Source organism: Hydra viridissima, unplaced genomic scaffold, assembly GCF_058129835.1.
Source record: "Hydra viridissima isolate aposymbiotic clone 2 unplaced genomic scaffold, HvirCarnegie_v1 scaffold_12, whole genome shotgun sequence".
In the NCBI taxonomy this organism is placed as follows: domain Eukaryota; kingdom Metazoa; phylum Cnidaria; class Hydrozoa; order Anthoathecata; family Hydridae; genus Hydra; species Hydra viridissima.
Genome location: NW_028324311.1, coordinates 14,950,034 through 14,974,225, shown reverse-complemented (window position 1 = coordinate 14,974,225; position 24,192 = coordinate 14,950,034). Strand labels below are relative to the sequence as shown.

The 24,192-nt window shown below is 30.4% G+C and overlaps 1 protein-coding gene and 2 pseudogenes across 6 annotated transcripts; all 3 read right to left on the bottom strand.

The window, feature by feature from the left end:
• Window positions 1-2,499: 2,499 nt before the first annotated feature.
• Window positions 2,500-5,620, bottom strand: LOC149881469 (uncharacterized; annotated as a pseudogene). Its single transcript, XR_016445660.1, has 3 exons — window positions 5,280-5,620; window positions 3,067-3,240; window positions 2,500-2,914 (listed from the first exon to the last, which is right to left on the bottom strand). The product of XR_016445660.1 is annotated as an uncharacterized LOC149881469 (transcript).
• Window positions 3,261-5,267, bottom strand: LOC145192188 (uncharacterized; annotated as a pseudogene).
• Window positions 5,621-11,443: 5,823 nt separating the features above from the next.
• Window positions 11,444-21,533, bottom strand: LOC145182173 (uncharacterized). Of its 5 annotated transcripts, none has more exons than XM_090068909.1 (4): window positions 21,286-21,531; window positions 20,466-20,622; window positions 17,963-19,876; window positions 11,444-11,813 (listed from the first exon to the last, which is right to left on the bottom strand). In XM_090068909.1, the coding sequence occupies exons 3-4, from the start codon at window positions 18,790-18,792 to the stop codon at window positions 11,444-11,446; spliced, it is 1,200 nt and encodes a 399-aa protein (XP_089925035.1). In that variant the 5' UTR covers window positions 18,793-19,876; window positions 20,466-20,622; window positions 21,286-21,531. The 5 variants fall into 5 exon arrangements, with proteins under 5 accessions (XP_089925035.1, XP_089925036.1, XP_089925034.1 ...); XM_090068910.1 differs by lacking the exon at window positions 21,286-21,531 and adding an exon at window positions 20,894-21,267 and having other exon boundaries at window positions 17,963-20,058; XM_090068912.1 differs by lacking the exon at window positions 11,444-11,813 and adding an exon at window positions 17,466-17,553 and having other exon boundaries at window positions 21,286-21,532.
• Window positions 21,534-24,192: the final 2,659 nt, after the last annotated feature.

The following is a 24,192-nucleotide window of genomic DNA, read 5'->3' as shown; positions in this document are numbered from 1 at the left end:
AGCTGATTATAAGAGTGACATCAATGGGAATGGACTGTTTTGTGAAATTGTAATTTTAGCTTCAATGTTGCCTAACGATAGCTGCCCCAAAACAGCACTATGTTATATTACAAAAAAAAAACGCTTGATTGACATCTTTCCCAATGTGTATGTAGCACTGAGAATTTTGCTTAACCTCCCCATATCAGTGGCCAGTGGAGAAAGAAGTTTTTCTAAATTGAAAATTATCAAAAATTACCTTCGATGGGCTCTTTATATTTAATATGTACTTGCATACATTGGTCAAGACCGAGCAGTGAATGCCTCAGGGAAGAAATAGCATAAGCTCTATGGTTAGGATTAGTAAAAATACTGTATGACAGATGTCCAGAGCAAATGCAAGACTCTCATAGATGAAACTTATTTTTCTTTCCTAAAACGAACGATATAGATAAAAAAATTTCACAATCCAAGTCCACCCACCTACAGTGCCATTATTCCTCAAAATATCATTAAGACTACCAAAAAAACCCGGAAAAAAAACTATTATCAAAAGAACGCATGCGGCACCCATCTTGCATCGAACCCTGATCACCTGATTGATCATGTTTACGCAATGTTTGCTTCTTACTCTTCCACTGAGCTACGCAGATTACATTTAGATAAGTTTTATTAGATAAAACCCTATTCTCTTATATTCTAGCCTAGTGTCAATATTCGTTTTCATATTCACCATTCTCAGTGTATATCTAGCCTGATTCTCTTAGTTCTAGCCCAGTGTCAATATTCGTCTTAATATTGATCTTTTTCAGTGTATTTCTAGCCTGAGCCTCTTAATTCTAGCATAGTGTCAATATATGTTTTTATATTGACCATTCTGACCATTCTAGTCTTGCGCCAATATTCGTTTTAATATTGACCTTTCACAGTGTATATCTAGCCTGAATCTCTTAGTTCTAACCTAGTGTCAATATTCGTTTTCATATTGACCATTCTCAATATATTTTTAGCTTAAATTTTTAGTTCTAGCCTAATGTCAATATCCGTTTTCATATTGACTTTTCTCCGAAAATAAGTTTCTGTTAGGTGAAGTTCCTATCAAGTTCTTCCAATTATAGCCTAGTCTCAATATTAGTTTTCAAATTTCTAGTCTAGTGTCAATATTTTTTTTCAAAATTGACATTATTAAAAGGACTAAGTTTCTGCTTGGATTATCTTTAGCCTTATTTTCTTAGCTCTAGCTGATTATCAAAGTTCGCTTAACTTTTTTTACAAACGCTGAAGTTATTCGATCTAGAGAACTGAAACTCTATTGTTCGCAAAAAAAATTTTTTAGAAAATTCGAATAGCGTCGCGCCGCTATTCGAACTCCAAATACTAAATAATTATTAGAATTATTTCTGAATAATTATATGTTTATCATCAACGCTTTCAAGTAAAGTCACGGTTGGCAAAGTTACTCAATGTGTTTAAAAATATTTTAAAGAAATCATTAAGATTCCTCTTGAGATGGATACGCCAAAACATAAAGGATATATCCTTAGTTGTTCCAGCATGTATTCAAATATCTTCTGAAGCATAAATTTTCTATGAAACTCGTGATGTCATTTAAGAATGATTTTTGTCAATCTGATTCGGTTTATAAAAAAAGGCTTTTTGCTCGTTGTTTTGTTTTTACTTTTTGAGGATAGATTTTTAAACCAGAAACCATTTTTATAAAATAATTTTTTTTTTCTTTTACTCACTATCATACTTAATATAGGCATAGAACAAAATGGGCTATTTGGCCCAAGAGGTAAACCATTTCCATATCTTTTACCTTTATAATTAACATGTAGTTCATCACCTAATTCACCTCCAAGTCCAGATCGACCATAAGAGTCCAAGAACTTGATAAGAGATAAATAAAATCCATTATTACCTAGAATTATTAGAGGTTAATAATATAATACATAGAAGTATTAGAGGTTAATTTGTTGATAAATCTGTTTTTTAATGCAGGATGGCGTAATTATAATATACTTAATGTTTTTGGAAAAAGTCTTTTTCAACCAGAGTATCACATTTTAAAGAAATCCTTGTAAGAGAAACCATCCTAGGAAACAATAAGTAGATCCTGTGATAAAAAAGAAGCAATAGTGCAAACAGGAATATCTTTTTTTCACTAATTGAGGCAGGAGCAAAAGAAAATAAGCAACTGGGATATTGAATGTAGTTTTTTTGAGTCAGAGTCAGATAATCCAGATCCTTGAGAACTAACATCAGAAAAAAAAAATCTTATCATTTTTAACGATGTGTAACTGGAGTAATAAAATAAATAAGAGGTTTATTACTTTCGTGAAAGACAAAGTATGTAGATTCAAAACAAGCAATACGTGAAAATGCAAATTTTATTTGTCTACTTCTAAGTGATTGTAAGAGCATAAATCATATCTATTATGATCATGTTAGTTAAAACATGCAAGTTATTGAGTTACAGAACCTGTTGATTACTCTGAATCCTCGAACTCTTCATCAACGTTTTTTTTTAAACAATATTATCCAATTTTAATCACCTTGAATGCCAATTTTACAAATAATTTTTAAGAAGAAAAAACTAAAAATGTAACAAATCACAATTCAGCGATAATTTAAGATGGGCATGACTTGTCTTAAAACATCAATTGTGCAAATAACTGTCATATAAAAGTCATTGTGTTTAATGTTTTTGCCATCTGATAACCGTCATCGGTTGTCAATAATTTCAAGTTGGATATTAATTGAGCCTAAGCAGGAATTTCATTCATCGATTATTATGATATGTTATGTCCTCCAGCATTAGTGTAGAAGAAAAATGAATTCTCTTTGGTATCATACTGAATGTCTCATTATTAAATTGTTGTCTACTTAAAATGGACAAGGTTGGCTGTGAAGGTTTTCTTTTTTTTAATTCATTCTAAAACGAAATGTACTAGTCAATTTTAAACATATAGAAGAGCTATAAAAACTAATCAAATAAAAATTGGAATAAATTAAAAGAAAAACTATTTACAAGAACATTTAAGTAAAATAAATATTGCTTAAATCCATAAATTATACTTTTCTTACTTCAACATAGTTTAATAGCTGCTCTTGATTAGTTACCAATTCAATCACAACAGGTTTGAGTTTCCTATTGTTATTTGAAACAGAAACCTGTGGAAGCCTTTTCACTGTTAAGCTGCGACACTTGGTATACTGTCGTTGTCGAAAATTGTTTGGCAACTTTTTAAAAATGAGATCCTAACATAACCAAAATATAATCTTATAATTTATTAAAAAAAAGTAACAAAATAGCAAATTTATGAGGCTGTTTGCTAAACAAACATTAATGCATAATTTGTCAAATAAAACTTTAAAAAAACATTAACTTTTAAAATTTACTTATTTATAATACATAATGCATAAATGATTGTTTATTTAAGCCAAAAAGTATATAAAATGAAGCAAAATAACATTTACAAACTCAGTCAAAAATAATTTGTGGCAATATTATGCTTTCAGTAAACATTTGGTTGTAGTTTCTCTCTCTGTAAATAGGTGCATATTCACTTTATGAATGACTCCAAACTGATTTAGCTATTTAACTAACATGGAAGAGCTGGGGGTACAATATAAATGTTACCAGCCTCTTTAAAGTAAAATGCAGGCCAAGGAAAAGGAATATTTTCTGGTGAAATATGTGTTAAAGGAATAGTAATATCTTTAATGGCACTAAAAAAACCTCTTATCTCATCATATGCAACAGACTGGAGCTGTATTGTAATAAAAAACTTTCTGTCACCTCTGACTTGTATCTCCTTAATTATATAAACAAGAAATTGTGAACTACTATGAAACCATAAACGTGACCCAAGACAATATTGAATACCATTAACCTAAATAAGAGATATTACATTTTTCTTAAAAGTTACTTGATCTAATTCACAGAGAACTCCATTATTCAACTCACCAGTAGAACTTTAAAAAGATGATACAGTGCTTAAAATCATTCTCTTTAGGGCAGTATATGGCATATTTTTAAAATTGAAGTGTCTGATATTTTTAATTACTTTTTGTTTTCTCTCAAATCCCATGAACATGTGGTATCATAGAGGACCAAATTGTCTGGATTGATGTGGATAATGTATGAGAAAATGAAGATATAATTCCCTGGATATAATTCCATAAACAGTGTATGATAAGCAGCTATTTTTTCCTCTAGGCAAAATAAATAAGCATCAGTTGTAATAGTAAAAAGACATAATTGAAGTATATGAAGAAGTTTAATTAGGCATGAAAATTGAAGATCAATCGCAGTTGTTCTCAAAAAAATAGGCAAAACACGACAAAGAGATAGCACCTGAGCACTTCCAAATTTCCCCTTAATAACTAAATCGACTATTACAGGTGGTTTTTCACTGTCCTGTGGATACTGAAAGCACTTTACAAAGTCATTTAGGCTATCTAGTGTAAATAAACCTTGAAAAACAGCGTTATTTAAGTAAAGTTCTATCTGTAAAGGTATTACACCTTCTAACAAATCATGTATGGGATCAAAAAGCACTTGTTTTGTGACATCGAAATTTCTAATTTCTGATAAAATGCTTGCAGAATGAACACCATACAATTTTGACCACTTTTGGCGTTGTTTGGGAGGTAGAAGTGGATTATCAAGTTCTTGGACTCTTATCTTATGTTCTTCTTTATCACGAACAATAAACTGAGAATGTCTATTTTGATTAAGCATATCTGAATGAGTAGAATTACAAACTCGACAACACCTAAGAACTTTCCTGTTAAAGCCTTCCTTAAAACCAGCAATTGTATTACATACTAACGAATCACTGATAAAGCTCTTCAATTTAACTGTGAATCGCTTACCTTTAGTATTGTTTAAAGTTGAGCAATCAAATAAATATAGCTCATTTAGAGATTGATATAAATCAAGCAAAAGTGATTTCGTGAAGCTTTTATTTTTCACTGATTTAGAACCAGTTATTGCTAAGGGAAATATTGAAAAAGTTTTACTGAGGCTATAATCAGCTACATTTAAAAACTGAAAATACAAAATTCCACAACTTATGTTTTCCTCTCGATTTACCTATTGGATTGGTAATACCTAAATCATCTGAAAACAATGAAATCAATATTTCTGAAAAATTCTCTAAACACTTATCATATTCAGGGTATATCAAAATAAACCTAAGTATTTCTTTAAATGAAATATAGCATCCCTGTAAGCCATTTTTACAAATAGATTCAACTTTTGGTACATTGAAAGCATTTTTAAAGCATCTTACTTTTTGGATTGCATTTGTTAGTGGATTAGATGCAAAGCCACTTAAGCAGTATAAGATAGTTGACTAGAAATGCCTGTCAATGAAGACTGTGAAAACGCACGCTTTTAAGCTAAAGCTTCTTGAACAAATACTGGTTCAGATACATCTGCTGCGCTCTCTAAATTTGATTGGTCACTAGACTGTTGGTGTGAAGTAGGTGTCTCATCACAAGTCAACAGTGGAGAATTGGACAAATGCTGTGAACAATATTCTGCTGGTGAGCATGATGACATATGAGGCTGACCAAGTAGATTTGTCACTGGTAAAGGTAAACACTGCTGTGGTGAAGAAGCATGAAAATTTTCAAGGTCAGTTTAAAAAGGTTTTTTTAACAAGAGAAAATTTATTTAAACTTTGGCAAGAAGAGCTTGAACAAAGTTTAGACACTGGCAAAGACAAGGCCTCAACTTCCAGGTTTTGCTCATTTAGAATAGCAACAAAAGTATCTTCATCGACAAAACATCCATTCCATGTGATTCCACAAATGTTCCCACTTGCACTAGCAAACTTCTTTGAAACTAAAATAAAAATATTACTTTAAATAAAAACACAACTTTGAAACTAAAATAAACACAAAACATAATTTTTCTTCAGATATGTCTGTCTCTTTTGTAGGCTCTAACCATTTTACAAATTTATTTAAAAAGAGTTTAAAAAATTAAAAAGGTAATGTGGGGTAAATTTGACACCAGAATTTGACAACCTCACTAAAAAAGCAGCAACTCAAAATAAAACATATAATAAAATTAAATATATATTTATGTGTATAAATAAAGATAAAGTTTGTTTTATGTTAAAATGTATGTGTTTAAAGTTGGCATTTTGCAGACAGCTTTTAAAGTTACCTTATGTAAAACTTATGAATAAAAATCAAAATGTTAAATAACATACATATGCATTTGCAAAAATTTTACTAAGGCAAAATATTACGTAAAAATTTTACATTATTCTTAATAACAATCTATAAACATTATTAAATGTGTATTTCTGAAATTTTTAAAAATAAATATGTATACCATTATTTAAAAAATCAATAATACTGCTATTATTAGCAATAACAAGTTTTCACTCGCCAAGGTACTTAACAAGAACAGCTTTGAGCATGTCTCCTTCTTTGGTATTTCTTTTCTAGTTACAATATAAATTTTGAAAGTAACGGTGTTAAACCATGTTTTGCATAAATATTATTTTGTATTGATAATAAGGCACGTTAAATTAAGTCAAATGAAAAAATAAGATTAAAGGGTTAAATCATTATATTTCAACCAATGGCCTGTGGGGCACCATCTACGATTATGCTCCAGAGTGACAGTTGTCAGGTTTCCTTTAACAATCTTTGAATGAATTGAGAAAGGGTCACAACATGATTTGTGGTATATTGAATAGTAATTAATAAATTGAAACCTGTGGTGAGTGCAAACTGTATGCAGATGAATGATTTTTATTCCAGGTCTTAAGGTCAGAAGGTATTTATCTTCATTTAATACTTCTGAAATTTCAGATTGACTGAAGTATGTATTTTTATGACAATCTAACTTTAGTTCAATACCAATAGAACAAGTATTCATGTTTATCTAATAAATTTAATCAGGATGAAATACTATTGAACCTTCTTCTGTATAAATTTACATGATGTAAATTTATACAGAAGAAGGTTCAATAATGATTTGATTCTACTTATACATACATACATACATACATACATACATACATACATACATACATACATACAAACATACATACATACATACATACATACATACATACATACATACATACATACATACATACATACATACATACATACATACATACATAAAGATGCAACAATTAATTACAAAGTTTATTAAACAGAAAAACATACTTTGAAACTCATACTTTGAAAAAAAAATTTATTTATTTAAACAAAACATCAAATCAATATTAAAATGGCTTGATCAGTCTTGTTCTACTTCATATTGCCAGTAATGTATGAACCCACTCTCCTACTTTTGCCTTGAATTATTAGCAATTTAATCAACTATAAAAAAATCAACATAATAAAGATTAAATTGCAATTTAATGATTAACTAAATTTTTTTGAGTATCAACTTTCAACAATAATGCAGGCTCTATATAATTATTACCGCTTTAGTTGTGCTCCTATCCAGTATAAAGTCCAGATCAAGGAGAAAGTAACCAACCATATCTTTTTTTTTTTAAGAAATGACTTATGATAGGTTATATCTCTCATATGGGCCAGGAGGCAGGTTGGGGGGTACTGGTTTCCAATAACGCTATTCAACCCTTATAATTGAAAAATAGGGTTATTAAAAAATGCTGCCATTTTTGTTGTGAACATGACAAGTTTGTAATGTTTACATTTTTGTAAAGTTAGATCTAATGGCCTCATTTGCTGTTTATATCAGATCAATACAAAGTGTTAGAAAAATTTACGAGCTATCCCCAAATGGCTAAAAATGGGACTTTTTAGTCAAGTGGACTATATATTTTTAGATAAAACTGATTTCTAAAATATAACAAGCTGCTTATATTTTGCCCATTTGTTGCAGACAATTGTAGCTAATCAGAAAACTTACATGTAAGGACTTGTTGATGAATAGAAAAATACTACGGTTAACTTCATTTTGCCTTTTTTTAGGATTTTCCATAACTTTTCCATAGTTGAGGAGGCTGTAGTTTTTTTCTAACATGATTCAAGCTAATGAAAATCACTATCTTTAAGACAAAAAATATCTAGAAAATAGTTCTAGAAAAAATGAGCCAATTGTTGAAAGTTAGAAAAAAGTTATTAGGCCTAAAAGTTGTCTGTTTTTACCATTTGAGGAACCGAGGGGGGCTTCCTGAGAGTGTTCGTAAGGCTATAATTTCTAAACCATTGCACTTGGAACTCTGAAATTGCACATTTAAACTAATTACATTGTGTAGATAATGATATGTAAAAATCAGGAAAATCAGAGATGGTGCCCCACAAAGTTCTCTTGAAATTGGTTGAAATATAATGATCTGACCCTAAAATTAAATTTATAAGGCCCATTAACTAATATAAAATATTATTTATTTAGAGATTATATATATATATATATATATATATATATATATATATATATATATATATATATATATATATATATATATACTACACAGAAAATTATAATTTAAATCAATGCAGTTAATTGTATTGATGTGTGTGTGAGTATATATATATATATATATATATATATATATATATATATATATATATATATATATATATATAAGGGCCCGCCGAGAGCCGTAATTTTAGACGGTGCAAGAGATATTTTTGGGCCCTTTCACCCATAATTCTACTATTTTAAACTATTACTGTATGCTTTTGCTGAATTAATTGTGGTTTAATTCCACATTGGTTTTTGAAATCGGCAATTGTTCACAATGAGGATGCAATCTTGTATTACAGTTTTATTTCTAGCTACAATTATTTCATTTACTAAAGAATACTAATTTAAAGAATAATTACTAACCGTTTTGAATTATTTTTTTGTTTTTTTATGTAATTAGTTTTTCTTTCATTATTGGATTAAAGGATATTTCTGATATAAAAATTCAGACTATTTGTTACGTTTCAACCATGTTCAATGATACAATAATCAATCTCAACAAATATTCAAGTACTAATAAAAACAGAATTTTAACAAATAGTTTATTCCAAGAAAAGTTCTTTTACAAAACAAAGGTGCTTTTTTTGAAGCGAAATTTCGAATAACATTGCCAAATCCACTAACCGTCCTTGTAGTTCTTAAAATGTTTTTAATCCAGTTTTAGTTTGCTGAATGAGCGTTCGGCGGATGCAACTGTAGCAGGACATGTTAAGAATATTCTCAAGCATACACAAATATTTGGAAAAAGGCCATGTAAATTAGTTCGATTAATCGAATTTAGGAGTTCAAAGGGGCTTAATTGATTCTATCCAAAATTTGCATAATGTATAGATTTTAACTGTTTTATTTCCATTACAATATCTTCGCTAACATCTGCTGAATACTCTAAACTTAATAATTTTGCTTTCATTTCCAATGTATCCGAATTCCACATGAAGCTAAACTTATCTGAAATGCTCTGCTTTGAATCTTACAGTACGGCCACCAATAACACTATCTAATACCACATAGAAAACAAATCTTCTAAAGCATAATTCCTCCATGGTCTCATCTTCATTTAAATCTGTAAACCCTTGATCCTCTGGCTCGCCAACAACTCTGGCTCTTTTGCGATTTGCACCACCACGTCCTCTTGATAGTTTGACTTCTATATCCAAATTCATTGCAATATTCTTTGATTCTGACCAGATATCTTTCCATTTATTCCGAAGCTCAAGAAGTTGTCTCAGTAAGTGGTTTATGTTGTCCACTTCCACATCTAAAGTTGCATTTCTTGCTTGAATAACTTTGTTGCAAAATTCAATCGGAACAAGAATTTTGTACCATATTGATGACATTATTATGCAGGAAAATGAATTAGTATAATATAAGGCACCTTCTACTTCAGTTCTTGTTTTAGAAGTCAAATTTAATTCTAAAAGCTCTTCCAATGACAATTTAATCCCAGAAAGTTGTGCCGTAAAAGGTTTGACACATTCAACACGATCTGACCACCTTATATGTGACATTCCTTTTAGTGAGCAATTGATGTGTTTTGATAATATCTCCCATCGTTTTGGACTTGAGCTGAACAAATTATATACTGTTTGAATCGTTCCAAAAAATGTTACAGCTTTAGGAATACATTCTGCCGCATCATTTCCCACAAGATTAAGTGTGTGACATCCACAAGGGGAAAATAGTGCTAATGGACATAATTGAAGTATTTTGGCTTGCACACCATTGCATTTTCCAGCCATATTTGATTCATTGTCATATGCTTGTGCCCTACAATCTGAGAGAGGAATGGAGTTATGTTGAAATGTTTCCACTACCATTTGAGATATTTCATCCCCAGTTTTATTGTTGCAATCTACATATGTTAGAAATCGTTCAACAATTTCATATTGTGAATCTTTTAATATTACATATCGTAATATGAATGTTGTTTGCTCTGTTGTTGTTTGACGAATCTGGTGTTGCATCGACCAATTATTGCGAAATACTTAGCAGATCTTCTTTCTTGTAAAATATGCTGTCGCACCAAATCTGAGCATTCTGCAATGAATTCATTTTGAGTATCAGATGATAGATAATGAACTTGAAGTCTTTTGCCTTTTCGCTGAGATTCTTCCACTGATAATACATGCTCTTTAAGTATAGGGTCCCAATGTGAAAGTAACTCTATAAGACCCAAAAAGTTGCCATTATCTACATCTCCAATTCGCTGGGAGGATCCCCGAAAAGCCAATCCACGTTCACCCAAAAATGGGATAACATCTAATATTCTTTTAAGAATATTGGACCATTTCGTTGATTGCAATTTAATCGAGCTTTCCAAGTAAGTTTCAATACCCTTTCCAAATAAAAAACGTCTTTCTAATTCTCGCCAAGCTAGGTAACATTCTCTGTGGACATTACTCCTCTCATGCTCTGGAATCCTGTTACACAACTTTCGCCATTTACCAGTTGCTGCATATCCACCAGGTGAAGCCAATACTGATCGCGAACTTAAATTTCTCTCAGTAACAGAGCTGTTGGAAATATTACCAGAAAATAATTGACATGGATAGCAAAATAATGCCTGTTTATGTTGACTCCAAACCAGCCAGTCTCTTTTATGAACTTCACCGTTGACATTCTTTAGATTTAAAATTATCTTTTTTTAAAATTATCTGGACTGCTATTTTAAGTATTAAATGTTTTTCTGATGTTTTTTAACAGTATCTGTGTTGGTGGCTTTTTTTTTGTTGTGATTTAATTGTAATAATGTTTTTGTAATAATGTAATAATGATTTAATTGTAATAATGTTAATTTAATTGTAATGTTTTATGGTATTTGTCTTTATTGCTACGGTAGAAAATCCGTTATAAGAGAAAGTTTAAAAAAAGGCTTCTTTTTTGTTTTTGCCTCAGACCTCATTAAAACAACCCAGGGTTAAAGGTAAAAACTAAAAATTGAATGAAATAAGTAATCAATTTAAGCAAATAACGTCATGAGCAAGTTCAATTGCGTTTAATATCTGTAAGAACTTTATTAAGATCTTCAGGTTTGTAGTCAGCGGTTTTCTTGAATTTAGCAGCAGTAAAATTGTCGTAGAAAGTTTTTGCTGTTTCTACTGAGTCAAATTTGTAATTTGAAACAATCACTCCTGCATATTCAATAATATCTTTTATTTCAGATGGTAGACCTGGCTTGTCGTCTCTCTTTTTCTTCTCAGCCAAAAGTAATATTCCATTCACTTTCAGAGCGTAGAATGCTGTCGAAAGAATTGGCTTCCAAGAATCGTTGTTGCCGAATAACGCGCAGGTAGAAATGACAAAATCAAATTCCAATGGTTTGAAATTACTTTCTTTTGCACAGTTGATGCCGACCCTGTAGAAAAAGAAACAAGCAACTTTAAGATTTTAATATAATTTATCATAACTTATTATAATTTTAGTTTCAAACAGTTGTTGCGACCCTTAAAGATAAATGAAAGGAGATATTTTTTTTAAAATGGACACATTTTATGACAATTACGGTAGTATTGCCAGTAATGGATCAAGCTCAGAATGAGTAGAAGTTAAAAAAGCGACAAAAAATTCAATTAAAGAATTCGTAGATTTTTAAGTAAGTTAAAGTCTTACAAAAAAAAAAGTGGCGATAAACACACATTTTCGTCAGCATTAGACTCAAGCAGGAATGAAGAAGCCGAGAGACTTTTACCAACGGTAAAAAGACAAGAATAAATACATTGAGACTCGAAACATGCGACGTTGAAAATCAAAGTCCGTGGTTTCTAACTAATAGTAAAGTATCAGTTAGAAACCACGGAAACGGTTATCCGGCTGACGGAGAAGGGAGATAAAAAAGAAGGCGCACATTGAAGAGGGTGTAAAAAGGAGAAAGATCATTATTAGTATATACAAGAATCAAAATCTGCATAACAGGGCAGGAGCAAAATTGCATGATTCCACGTAAAATATAACTTGGCCGCAAGTGGCAAAATAAGTTTGTGCGGCCGCTTACAAGTTCTTAATACCATCTTAAAAAAAGCAGATATATTTCCACTTATTCGGTAGAAATATTACCCCTGATTCAGTTCAAAGAAACATGGTTGAAAAGTTGTTTCACTACCATCATTAAAAGATTAAAGTAAATGGATGGTAAGAAGAATAAAAAAAAATCCAACAAGTGAATTAAATCTAAGTGATTTACAAAAGAAAGAAATCAAGAATAGGTATAATAAGTATATATAAGTATATTATCTATGAAAAAAAAAAAAAAATTAAGTTAATTGATTAATATAATCTACTAACTAAAAGTGTGTTATTATCTAAAATTTTATAACAAAAATACAATATTAACAAAAGTTATTTTTATTTAGAAAATTATTTAATTCTAATTACTGCTTAAATACAAATTGAAAGAAATACATCTTGAAATACAACTTGAAATAAAACTTGGTTCTTCATAACCAACTACTTTAACATTCTACTTCAACTTGTTTCAACTTGGTACCTACTACTCTAACTTCCAAACAAACCCAGAGTGTCTTTAAAATACATCACTTTAATTTTATATTTGATTATTATTTATTACCATAATAGATTTTTTGCTGTAGCACAAATGAATTTTGTACAAAGCTTTGGATATTTAAAATTAAAGAAAATAAACAAATTCTTACTTTATGTATAACCAAAACTAATAGATAATTTAACCACATTAATCAGCAGCTATTGCAAGAATAAGTTCGTGTGGGTGGAGGTCTTTTCCGATATTTACCGAACCAGGCCATTAACCTAATAGACAATATTCAAACTCTAGTTTAAAAACTTTATCCTTCCGTGTTGCTTTTCGAGTGCCTGTCAGTAATATCCTAGTGAAACTTTTGTTTGAAGTATAATTTCTAATCCTTGGTTTTCTAGTTGAAAATATGTTTTCTCTGGTAAAGTATTGCTGGTATATACTATTAGATGTACAGATTTGTCTGGCAGCACGTGTGATATAACTGTCTCTACCCCGTGAGATGATGCATCACACGCTAACTTGAGCAGTAGTTTGGGGTTGTAATTATGAAAGACTGGAGGTTGGGTGAGTTTCATTTGATTGTTGTAGATACATCTTCTTGATTGTCGTTCAACACTCAATTACTCTCCTTTTCTAACATTTTGTTTATATAGATGGTTTTATCTGCCATATTTAAAAGGAACTTACTGTAGTAGTTGACATCCCTTAGGAAACTTTTTAATTCTGCGTTTCTTTGTGGAGCGGGTACTTTGAATAATAAATCTCGTTTATCTGGATTTTTATGGATAGGTGTTTGAGAATTATCCTAAGTCTCAACAGGCCCACAATGGCAGCATGCACGACAGTAATCAAAGATCGTGTCCTGTCGCTGCACTTATAGAACGCTTGCATTTTTATGTTTTAACTATAAGCGTTAAATTATTTATTGCGAATTTTCCATACAAAAAATTTACAAGCACTATTTAGTAGAACCATTTTTGTCAGAAACGTTTTTTGCTATACAAAAAGAATATTTTTTATAATCATACTTTGTGCACTGCGACGTCGTGGAAGATCTTTTTACAGACATGGAATCTAAAACGAAGCTTATGAAGGGTATGGTAAAGAAAAAAGCTTTTTAATTGCAAAGCTATGGAAACTGTGTTTAATCCAAAATAGCCTGCAGTGCCTTCCATCAGCAAAAGAAAAGTTCTCCAGTAAAATCAAATATTAAATTAGTTGTAAAAATAAGAAAATAAAAGTTCATCGTAAATTTAAGGAAGCATTTCTTTTTTGTCATTTTTGTCTTTTCCATTAGTGTACTGTAAATCATAAAGGTGATCAACATTTGATGACGCTATGTAATATGATTTTGGCTTTTGACTTCTAGGTGGTTTATTTTTCGATTTTTATTTTACGGCAAAAATGATGAAAAAACAGCAATATACACGATTTACTTTGGCTTTTTACAAATAGCTTAGGTTTTTTTTTTGTATAACACACAAGTTTTATTATCTTCATAAACATTACATTTCATTACGTTGTTTTGATTCCGATGATCCAAATTGGTAAAAATTCTTGCCTTGTTCTTCTGAGTTGACTATCCTGTTCTCCTTAAACATGTTAAGTTGAGTTTTTAGTAATATTTTGCATCCCATTTCAGCGAAATTCCTTATGAAAGTCTACACCAGCTACTGGTAATTTTCAGCTTTGTGATTGCGAAGAGCCACTGAAACAAAAGTGCGATTCAGTTTTAAGGGGAACTCGTCACACTTTATTATATTCTTCATTTGTGTTCCGTTTAATGAAACCGCTAAAAAAAAACCGTCAAGAAATTTACCTCCAAAAACATTCTGATATCTTGAATATCTTGAAGTTATTAGAAAGCAGACGAGTTCGTGTCTGTTGCTATAACATATTTTTTCATAATCTTTTGCTTAAAATGCGGTGTTGGAATCAACACCTTCTGCAGGTCTATAAGCTGTTTCCATTTGACATGGTTCCTCTCTTCATAGAACTCGGTCCTCTGCGGCCAGTTCCATTTTTGAATTGTGCGATTTAATGTCAGGCTGTCCCACAGGTAAAACATAAAGAAAAACTTTGTAATCTCACTTTGGAGATCAATCAAAAATGATACCATTATGATGTCTTCAATGATCTCCCAGTTGTTGTACTTGAAAGCAGTTAGCAACATTTTCATACTTTTTTCATTTCTCATCATCTGAATATTATTTGTTGATCTATATCCGATCTAATAAGGTACTGGAGTTTGATTGATAAAGGAATGTCTGGATATATGATTGTACATTCCTGCCACTTTAACATTGGAAGGTTATATAGATACAATATAAATAATAAAGCGTTATGATAAATATTTAAATGATTTCCGAGTTCAATAACTACTCTTGAACACTTGGTTTTAATTACTCATTGTATTTAAGATGAGAATTGTAAAAAAGGAGGTTTGTATATTTTTAACAGTTTGATAAGCTACTAAAAACTTTTTAAACAATTTTGGGCAATTTTTAATCTTTTAACCTTTAAATCTTATTTATAAAAGTTCTGCATTTAAAAAACTGTTAAAAAGGAGATTTGTATATTTAATAATTTGAAAAGAAACTGAAAACTTTTTAAACAATTTTGGGCAATTTTAACCTACCTTTAAATCTTACTGTGTTTATAAAAGTTCTATGTTTGCAATATTAATTTTTTTTTTTCGAACTTTTGTTTATTAGAAGAAATAAGAAACAAACATAATTAAAGAGAAGGGAAACCAGAAAGGAATTTTTATTAGTTCAATGATTGGTTAAAAAGCGAAAACAATAAAAATTCAGACTTACCTTGTTTCAATCAAAATGTTCTCCGGAAGGTTTTTCAATTCTTCAATTGGATTTTTTGAGTAATCATAACAAACTACTTTAAAGGTGATATTTAGAAAAAAATTTTGTTTTTCAATTTCTTGAATGAGGAATTTAGCAAACTGCAGATCACCACAACCAAAATCAGCTGCTAATATGCTGCTTTTAGTGCTATTACTCTTGACAAGATCCAGCATAGCAAGGACTGCCCATTTAGCGGGCTCAACAATGTTTTCTCTTTCTCTTTTTTTCCGTGCATATTTAAGAGTATCTAAATAATTCTTGTGTGTAATTTGTCCTTCTTCAGTTTTGAAAAACTCTTCATTTTGATTGTTTGAATTATCAAATTAAAATTTCTTTGTGTATTCCTTCAGTGCATTTTTAGTGAGCTGTAAATGCTCGCGATGGGTTCGAAAGCTTTCACACATTCGTTTAAGTAGGTACAAAAACGCACCCGTTTTGCCATTTTTAGGCTCTGCTTTCAATAACGAACGATGTTCAAAAGCGGCAGCACCAAGATCATAGAGAAACATAGGATTATTTTCATCTGACTCAAAGATTTTATGAACAAGCTCTAAATCACCCACTTCTTCATTTTTTTCAGCTTCTGTGTCACCTATTCTCTTCATGTGCTTTCCAAGAAATACTTTAGTTTTCATTTTCAAGTTTTCCATGGAAAGTCCATCCGTTTCTGTATTCCAAATGTCAGTAAGAAACTTATCAGCTTCTTCTGAAAGTATTAAAACTGGCCCTTTTTTTTTTTGTCATTTTTGTCTTTTCCATCATTGTATTGTAAATCATAAAGGTGATCAACATTTGATGACGATATGTAACATGATTTTAGCTTTTGGCTTCTAGGTGTAGATTTTAGTTAATTAATGGCAAAAATGATGGAAAAAACAGCAATACACACAATTTACTTTGGCTTTTTACAAATAACTTTGTTGTTTTTTTATAAAACACGCAGTTTTATCATCTCCATAAAGATTATATTTTATTACGTTGTTTTGTCCCGATGATCCAAGTATAAATTGGTGAAAATTCATCCTCTGTTCCTCTGAGTTGGCTATTCTGTTCCCCTTAAATATGTTAAGGTCAGTTTTAAGCAACAATTTGCATCCAATTTCAGCGTAATTCTTTATGAAAGTCTACACCAGCTACTGGTAATTTTCAGCCTTCTGACTGAGAAGAACCACTGAAACAAATGTGCTTTTCAGTTTTAAGGCAAACTCGTCACAATTTTTGATATTCTTTATTTGTGTTCTGTTAAATGAAACCGCTAAAAAAAACCCGCCTAGAAATATACCTCCGAAAACATTCTGATATCTTGAATATCTTGAAGTTATTAGAAAGTATACGACTCAGTGTCTATTGCTATAACATGTTTTTTATAATCCTTTGCTTATTATGCGGTGTTGGAATCAACACCTTCTGTAGGTCTACAAGTGGTTTCCATTTGACATGGTTCTTCTCTACATAGGACTCGGTCCTCTGCGGCCAGTTCTATTTGTGATTTGATGTCAGGCTGTCCCACAGGTAAAAGATAAAGAAAAACTTTGAGATCCCACTTTGGAGGTCAATCAAAAATGATACCATTACAATGCCTCCAATGAACTCCCAGTTGTTGTACTTCAAAGCAGTTAGCAACATTTTTATATTTTATTCATTTCTTATCATCTGAAGATTATTTGTTGATCTATATCCGATCTAATAAGGTACTGGGATTTGATTGATAAAGGCATGTCTGGATATATGATTGTACATTCCTGCCATTTTAACAATGGAAGGTTATATAGATATAATATAAATAATAACGCGTTAAGATAAATATTTAAATGACTTTTGAATACAAAAATTATTCTCAAACACTTGGTTTTAATTACTCATTGTATTTAAGATGAGAATTGTACAAAAGGAGGTTTGTATATTTTTAACAGTTTGATAAGCTACTAAAAACTTTTAAATCAATTTTGGACAATTTTAATCTTTTAACCTTTAAATCTTACTGTATTTATAAAAGTTCTGCATTTGCAATATTGCTTTTTTTTTTTTCAAACTTTATTGATCAGAAGAAATAAGAAACAAATATAGTTAATGAAAAGTGAAATTAGGAAGTAATTTTTATTAGTTCGATGACTGGTTAAAAAGCGAAGAACAATAAAAATCTAGACTTACTTTGTTTCAATGAAAATGTTTTTCGGAAGGTTTTTCAATTCTTCAATTAGATTTGTTGAGTAATCATAACAAACAACTTTAAAGGTGATATTTAGAAAAAAGTTTTGCTTTTCAATTTCTTGAATGAGGAATTTAACAAACTGCAGATCACCACAACCAAAATCAGCTACTAATACGCTGCTTTTATTGCTATTACTCTTGAGGTTATCCAGCATAGCAAGGACTGCCCATTTAGCGGGCTCAACAATGTATTTTCTTTCTCTTTTTTTCCGTGCATATTTTAGAGTTCCCAAATAATTCTTGTGTATAATTTGTCCTTCTTCTGTTTTAAATAACTCTTCAATTTGATCATTGGAATTTTCATAATAAAACATCTTTGTGAATTCCTTCAGCGCATTTTTAGTGAGCTGCAAATGCTCGCGATGGGTTCGGAAACTTTCACACATTAGTTTAACTAGGTACAAAAACGCACCAGTTTTACCATTTTGAGGCTCTGCCTTAAGCAATAGCCGATGTTCAAAAGCTGCAGGAACAAGATCATAGAGAAACATAGGATTCTTTTCATCAGGCTCAAAGATTTTATGAACAAGCTGTAAATCACTGCATTCTTCTTCCGAAAAATCCTGATCTTCAGCCTCTTCTTCAACTTCTTCACCATCTGTCTTGTTTATTCTCTTCATGTGCTTACCAAGTAATACTTTAGTTTGCTTTTTTAAATTTTCCATGGAAAGTCCATCCGTTTCCGTATCCCAAATGTCAGTAAGAAACTTATCAGCTTCTTCTGAAAGAATTAAAACTGGTCTTCTGCCGTAGCCGAAGGCTCTACCCATGTCTTGTATTATGGATGTAAAATCTTTGACTGGAGAAAGGTATCATGCTCGCAGATCGAATCGTATGCAATTGCTCGGAAACGTATCTCCCATTCTTCCTCTTTCAATAATTATCATAATCATAGGTATATCTTCCACATCAGAAAAATATGTTTCTTCGGGGAGACTGTTTTTGATAACGCCGAGATTTTTTCTCTGACGAATATTGTCATCTACTTTCTTCAAATGTTCGTCAAAAATGAATTTGTTTTTGACGTTGTTTGTGCTTGATGAATGAATGTTGATGTATGCCTCAATTTTGAGTTCTAATGTTTTGATTGCTTTGATTAACACTTCCCTGGCAATTACAGACTGCCTAATACTATTGCTATCTTTCTCTACTCGAATAACAATCAGCTTCTAGTCTTGAATACACTCTTTTACGTCATTGTATGTCTGTATATTAATTTTTCTATCTAAAACTTCGTTTTGTGATTCTCCATTGAAAGCATGTAGAGCATCTAAGTAATCACACAAGACATGAATAAACTCTAAACGTATCCCATTTATTGTGAGGATGTCGTACTTGTCGTATTTGACGTACTTGCTTGAGTCGGCTTTATCACTTTTAATCTTCCCCTGCTTTCTCAACTCACTCAAGCCATAATAAGAAGATTCTACTCTCTTCACAGTAAGTTTTTCCCTTTCTTTCTCAATTATATCTTTCCAATTTAAGATTTTTGTTTTGTCTTCAATTAAAGTGTAAATGTTATACGGTGTTGCAGACACCATTAATGTAAAAAGATTAGGTAAGATTTCCTTATTATCGCCCGTAAAATGATAGTCACCATTTGAAAATCCCATGAACTCAAAAGCGCTCTGTTTTTTTCCCGATGCCCAATGGCATTCATCATGAATTACTAAATACAGTTTCTTTTTGTTTCTCTTTGCCTCTGTTATGAAGTCATTCCATTGTCTTTTAAACGCATTATGGTTGGGAGAAATTCGGATGATCCGATTTAAGTCATCATCTTTAATCCAGCAGTTAGAAAACATTTTCTGAACCTCAACAAGAAGAGATTTTGTTTGATACTCCAAAGATGTTCTGTCAGGAAGAAGAATTAAAAACTTAAAGTCATCATAGAAATCTTTCAGTTCTTTGTCGGATGGAAACTTATTTGACTCCTTTAGTTTTTCCATAATTGCTTTGAGGGGGATAGGAAACGTAAGGTTTTAATTTTTCCACCACTGATTAATGTTAGTGCAACAAAATTTCAATACTTTTATCTTAAATAAATTTATCGAGTCCTTAACAAATTTTCACAACGAAACATTTTAATACTTCACATAAAGATGGCTTTTACATATATAGCTAGTGTACTTGATATAGCTAGTGAACTTATATATAGCTAGTGAACTTTTGCTTTAAAATTCAAAAAACTAAATATGAATTCTAGTCGGCAAGCGAGTTTAGAAGCTCTTATTAATGTAAAATTTGTACTTCGCAAATATTTGTTGTGTTTGTAAATCTTCTTTTGACAAAAAATGATTTTTAAAAGTGTAATTATTATTTGAATGATTAAAAAAAATATTATATTTAAGTCCTCACATGTAACTAAATAAAGAGCCAAATAAAGAGTCAAAAAAAGAGTCAAAAAAAATTGTTTGAAGACGTTGATAAGAAAGCTTTATACCTCTTCAGTTACACTTTTGTATTTGCAATGCTTTAAGTTGCTGATCACGTTAGGACTTACCCCGGCCCCTTCAGCAAGAACTTTCTGAGTTTGCTTGGTTTTAAATTTTTTTATTTGATTTTGCGCTTCGAGTAGTTCAGCTTCGCATCCATCGGAACTAAATTTTTTAAGTAATTTTAAGGTGATTTTAAAGGTATTATTATAACAATTAAGAATACTCTTACATCCAGTTTTATTAACTTTTATTTATTTTTTTTAAATTAGGATTTCTTGTTCATCCACTTTCAGCATTTACTTAAAAAAAAACAAAAAAACATCAAATATTTAAATGAAATGCAAATGGAAAAGCTTTTTGCATCAGTTTATGAAATCAAAACGTTATAAAAGATGATTTTACTATAATATTTTAATTCTATTAAAGTACTTACGATCTGGTTGCATAAAAGTTACAGAAACGTTCCAAAAACGTTGCAGAAACGTTACAGATATCAACATTACAGACGTCAACAAAAAACAAAAAAAAAAGCAAGTGGATATTATGTTAAACTTTTGAACAAACAAAAATTTAAATGTCTTCAAACTGAAAATCAGTTCATGGAAAGAAATTGGATTAAGAAAAAAGAACTTATCCTGAAAAAAAAAAAAAGATGGAAAAATTTTTACTCTGTCTAACAATGTGAAACAATGAAATCCAATTTGTGTTGGGTCACATCGTTGTGTAAGAAAATGAACTAAGTTTTAATGCTCAACCAGCGACGACAACAACCGATGCGCACCAAATATAGAATAATTTACATTAAAAAAATAAAATTTCTCTCACTTTCTCTTTCTTTCCATGTTTGAACTATTCCCAGAAAAATGTCGAAAAGTTCAAAACGAGATTTTAACTTGAACCGAACAAATGCTTTTAATTTAATATCAAAACAAATTTGGTTTCTGTTTTTTTTAAAAACCTGCTGTACGCTCGAAGCAAGTCAAACGATGTATCTTGAGAAACATTCGAGCTCGACTTAACGATTTCACTTAAGTAAACGTTCACGAGATTAAAATATACGGCTTATTTAACAATAACATTCTTGCTGCAGCTCAAAAGTAGAAATAAGAATGATATTTGCGCGCTTGAAAAGATACGAGCGCAGGATAATGTATTTAAATGTGGTTAAAGATTAAATAATGAAACAAATTTAAAACAAATATTACTTAAAAGTAATTTTTTAAAAAAAAACAATAAAACATTAATTTAGTTATTCGTATTTATCGCAGAAAAAAATATTTCGTACGCTTTTGAAAAGCTTCGTCCAAAAAACGGAACAAATGATTTTATTTAGGCGTCGAAGAATAAAAACCCTCCCATGAAAATAAGTAGTATATACGATAATACTTTTATACTAATAATATAATATTAATATATAGATAATACTTTTTTTTTAGAAAAGGTTGTACTACAATAATTTTTTTAGGGACGTCGTTTTGCTTTAGAAATTATAAATTTATTTAATTTTAAATGTTTTAGTTTTGTTTATATACAAGTAAATTAAGCTAATTCTTTCGTCCCCACATAAAAATAGATTCTGCAACTATTTATTTATTATGTTAATCAGTTTTTGTTTTTTTTTTGGTAGTCTAATAGGGTGGGTTTTTTGTTCTCTAAGTGAAGATTTTTAAAATTTCCCCCGTCTTTAGATATTTTATTGTTAACGCAACTTTTTACGCACGAAAGTCAAAAAAGTTTTTTTTCAGTGCCAAAAGTTAAACGAGATACTTTAAGGAAATATTTCATAAAATGTATATGAATTGAAAATATTAAAACTCGAATATCTTTGGAACTAAATAAGCTACAGAAGTGGTTTAAACCATTTTGAAAATAAAATATATTAAGGAATCCAATGCATTTAAAATAAAAAAGATTTACATTGGCTATAAAAATTACCTAAACTTCTTATTTCATGTCATTTTTTTAAGTCAGGTCAATTTTAAAATGAAATAAAATAACAAACCGTCATTAATATTTTGTAAATGCGTGTAAAACTTACCATTACCTTGTAACTCACTCGAACCTTTGCAAAATTTAAAAATGAGTTTTTACCAAGCAAAAGTAGTTACTTAAGTATATTTAGGTAATTAACTTAGGATGTTACTTAGAAGAAGAAAAAGCCTATCAAATCAAATACAAATGTTTGTTATTGACAGAGTCAATCCAATACAACAATATAGAGTTTAAAAGACAATACAAATTTACAAAAAAAACTTTGTTAATTGTAGTTAATGGCATTTTTAACGATAATGTAAACAATCAAGGTTACCCTCTTTCACCTGGGCAACGACTGACAATCGGATTGCGGTTTTATGCTACGGGGTCATTTCAAGTGAGTAGATGTTCAAGAAATGGTATCAGACAATGTTAACTACTTATTGGAGATTTTGTTACATTTTTAAACACCACCATGTTATAACAACAAATAAAATAATGCTAAAATAACAACAAAAAAAGAACTTTATATTTAAATTTGTATGGTTTGATTTAAATAAGACTCTTATATAGAATCATATATTGACTCTTTTAGAGAGCAATAGGATACTTGGAGGAGCTGAAAATTAATCAGTCAACTGTTTGTTGAGTGGTTAAGAACATTAAATCTGAAACTGATTCTTTGATCATTCCGTAAAAAGGTAGTTGTAAACTTCATGGAAATTCACATTTTGTTATTCTCTACAAACTTTCAAGTTTTCTTTGATAAAGGAAATATATTTATCAACCATTATTTAGATTTTACTAAACTCAAAGAAATTCCCTTGAGTAAAAAATGCTGAACCTGGTCATGGCCGCCGAGATAGGGGGGGTGGATGGGGAAAGTTTCCAGGGCCCGGGAAGTAAGCAATTTCTCTCGGTGGCTATGATCATGGTGGAGAAAAATGCAGAGTTGTATCGAAACAGAATGAGATTTCTTTTCTTTGAACAGCCAGGTCATTGCAGGTCCTTCGAAATAAATTTTATCTGCTTGTGTTCAATGACCAGAAGGTGTTCACATTTCACGAGTTTTACAGAAACTCAACTTGCTAACTCAACTTTTAAACAAGTTAATGAAGCTCGTCTACACATGATACAGGTGATTTTAGCTGTCCTTGCAAGCAATATTTAATGACACCTTTTTCTAGCCCAACAAAAGAAAGTGAAACTCCCACCAATTCTTTATCTTAGAAGCTATGAAACTTTTTCTTTAAAATAATGAGCATGGGTTGTTTCAAGGTATTGTGAAAGATATTAAAAAATGGTTTTAATTAAGTTAAAAGTAATTGGATTAGAGAGCTTAATGCCGTCCAAATATTCGTCGATAAATCCTGATCTCTGCATCTACTGACTGTACGGTACACGTTTTTTCTCTCTTTAATACTCAAGAGGTTCTCTTTTTACTACTCATGCGTCTAGAACTTCTAACACAGTTTCTTTTACTCTTTTTATATATATTTTCTATTATTATCAATATATATATATATATATATATATATATATATATATATATATATATATATATATATATATATATATATATATATAATGAGAAAGAGAGGTAATAATTTAGTATTAATATCACTGAGATACAAAGAAATACGAAAGAACAATAGGCATTCATCACGTAAAAGGTTATCGGTTATTAAATGTACTAGAAACCGTTTTCCATGCTAAGAAAATGCTCTTCTCAAAACCCATATAAATTTAGATTAGTTA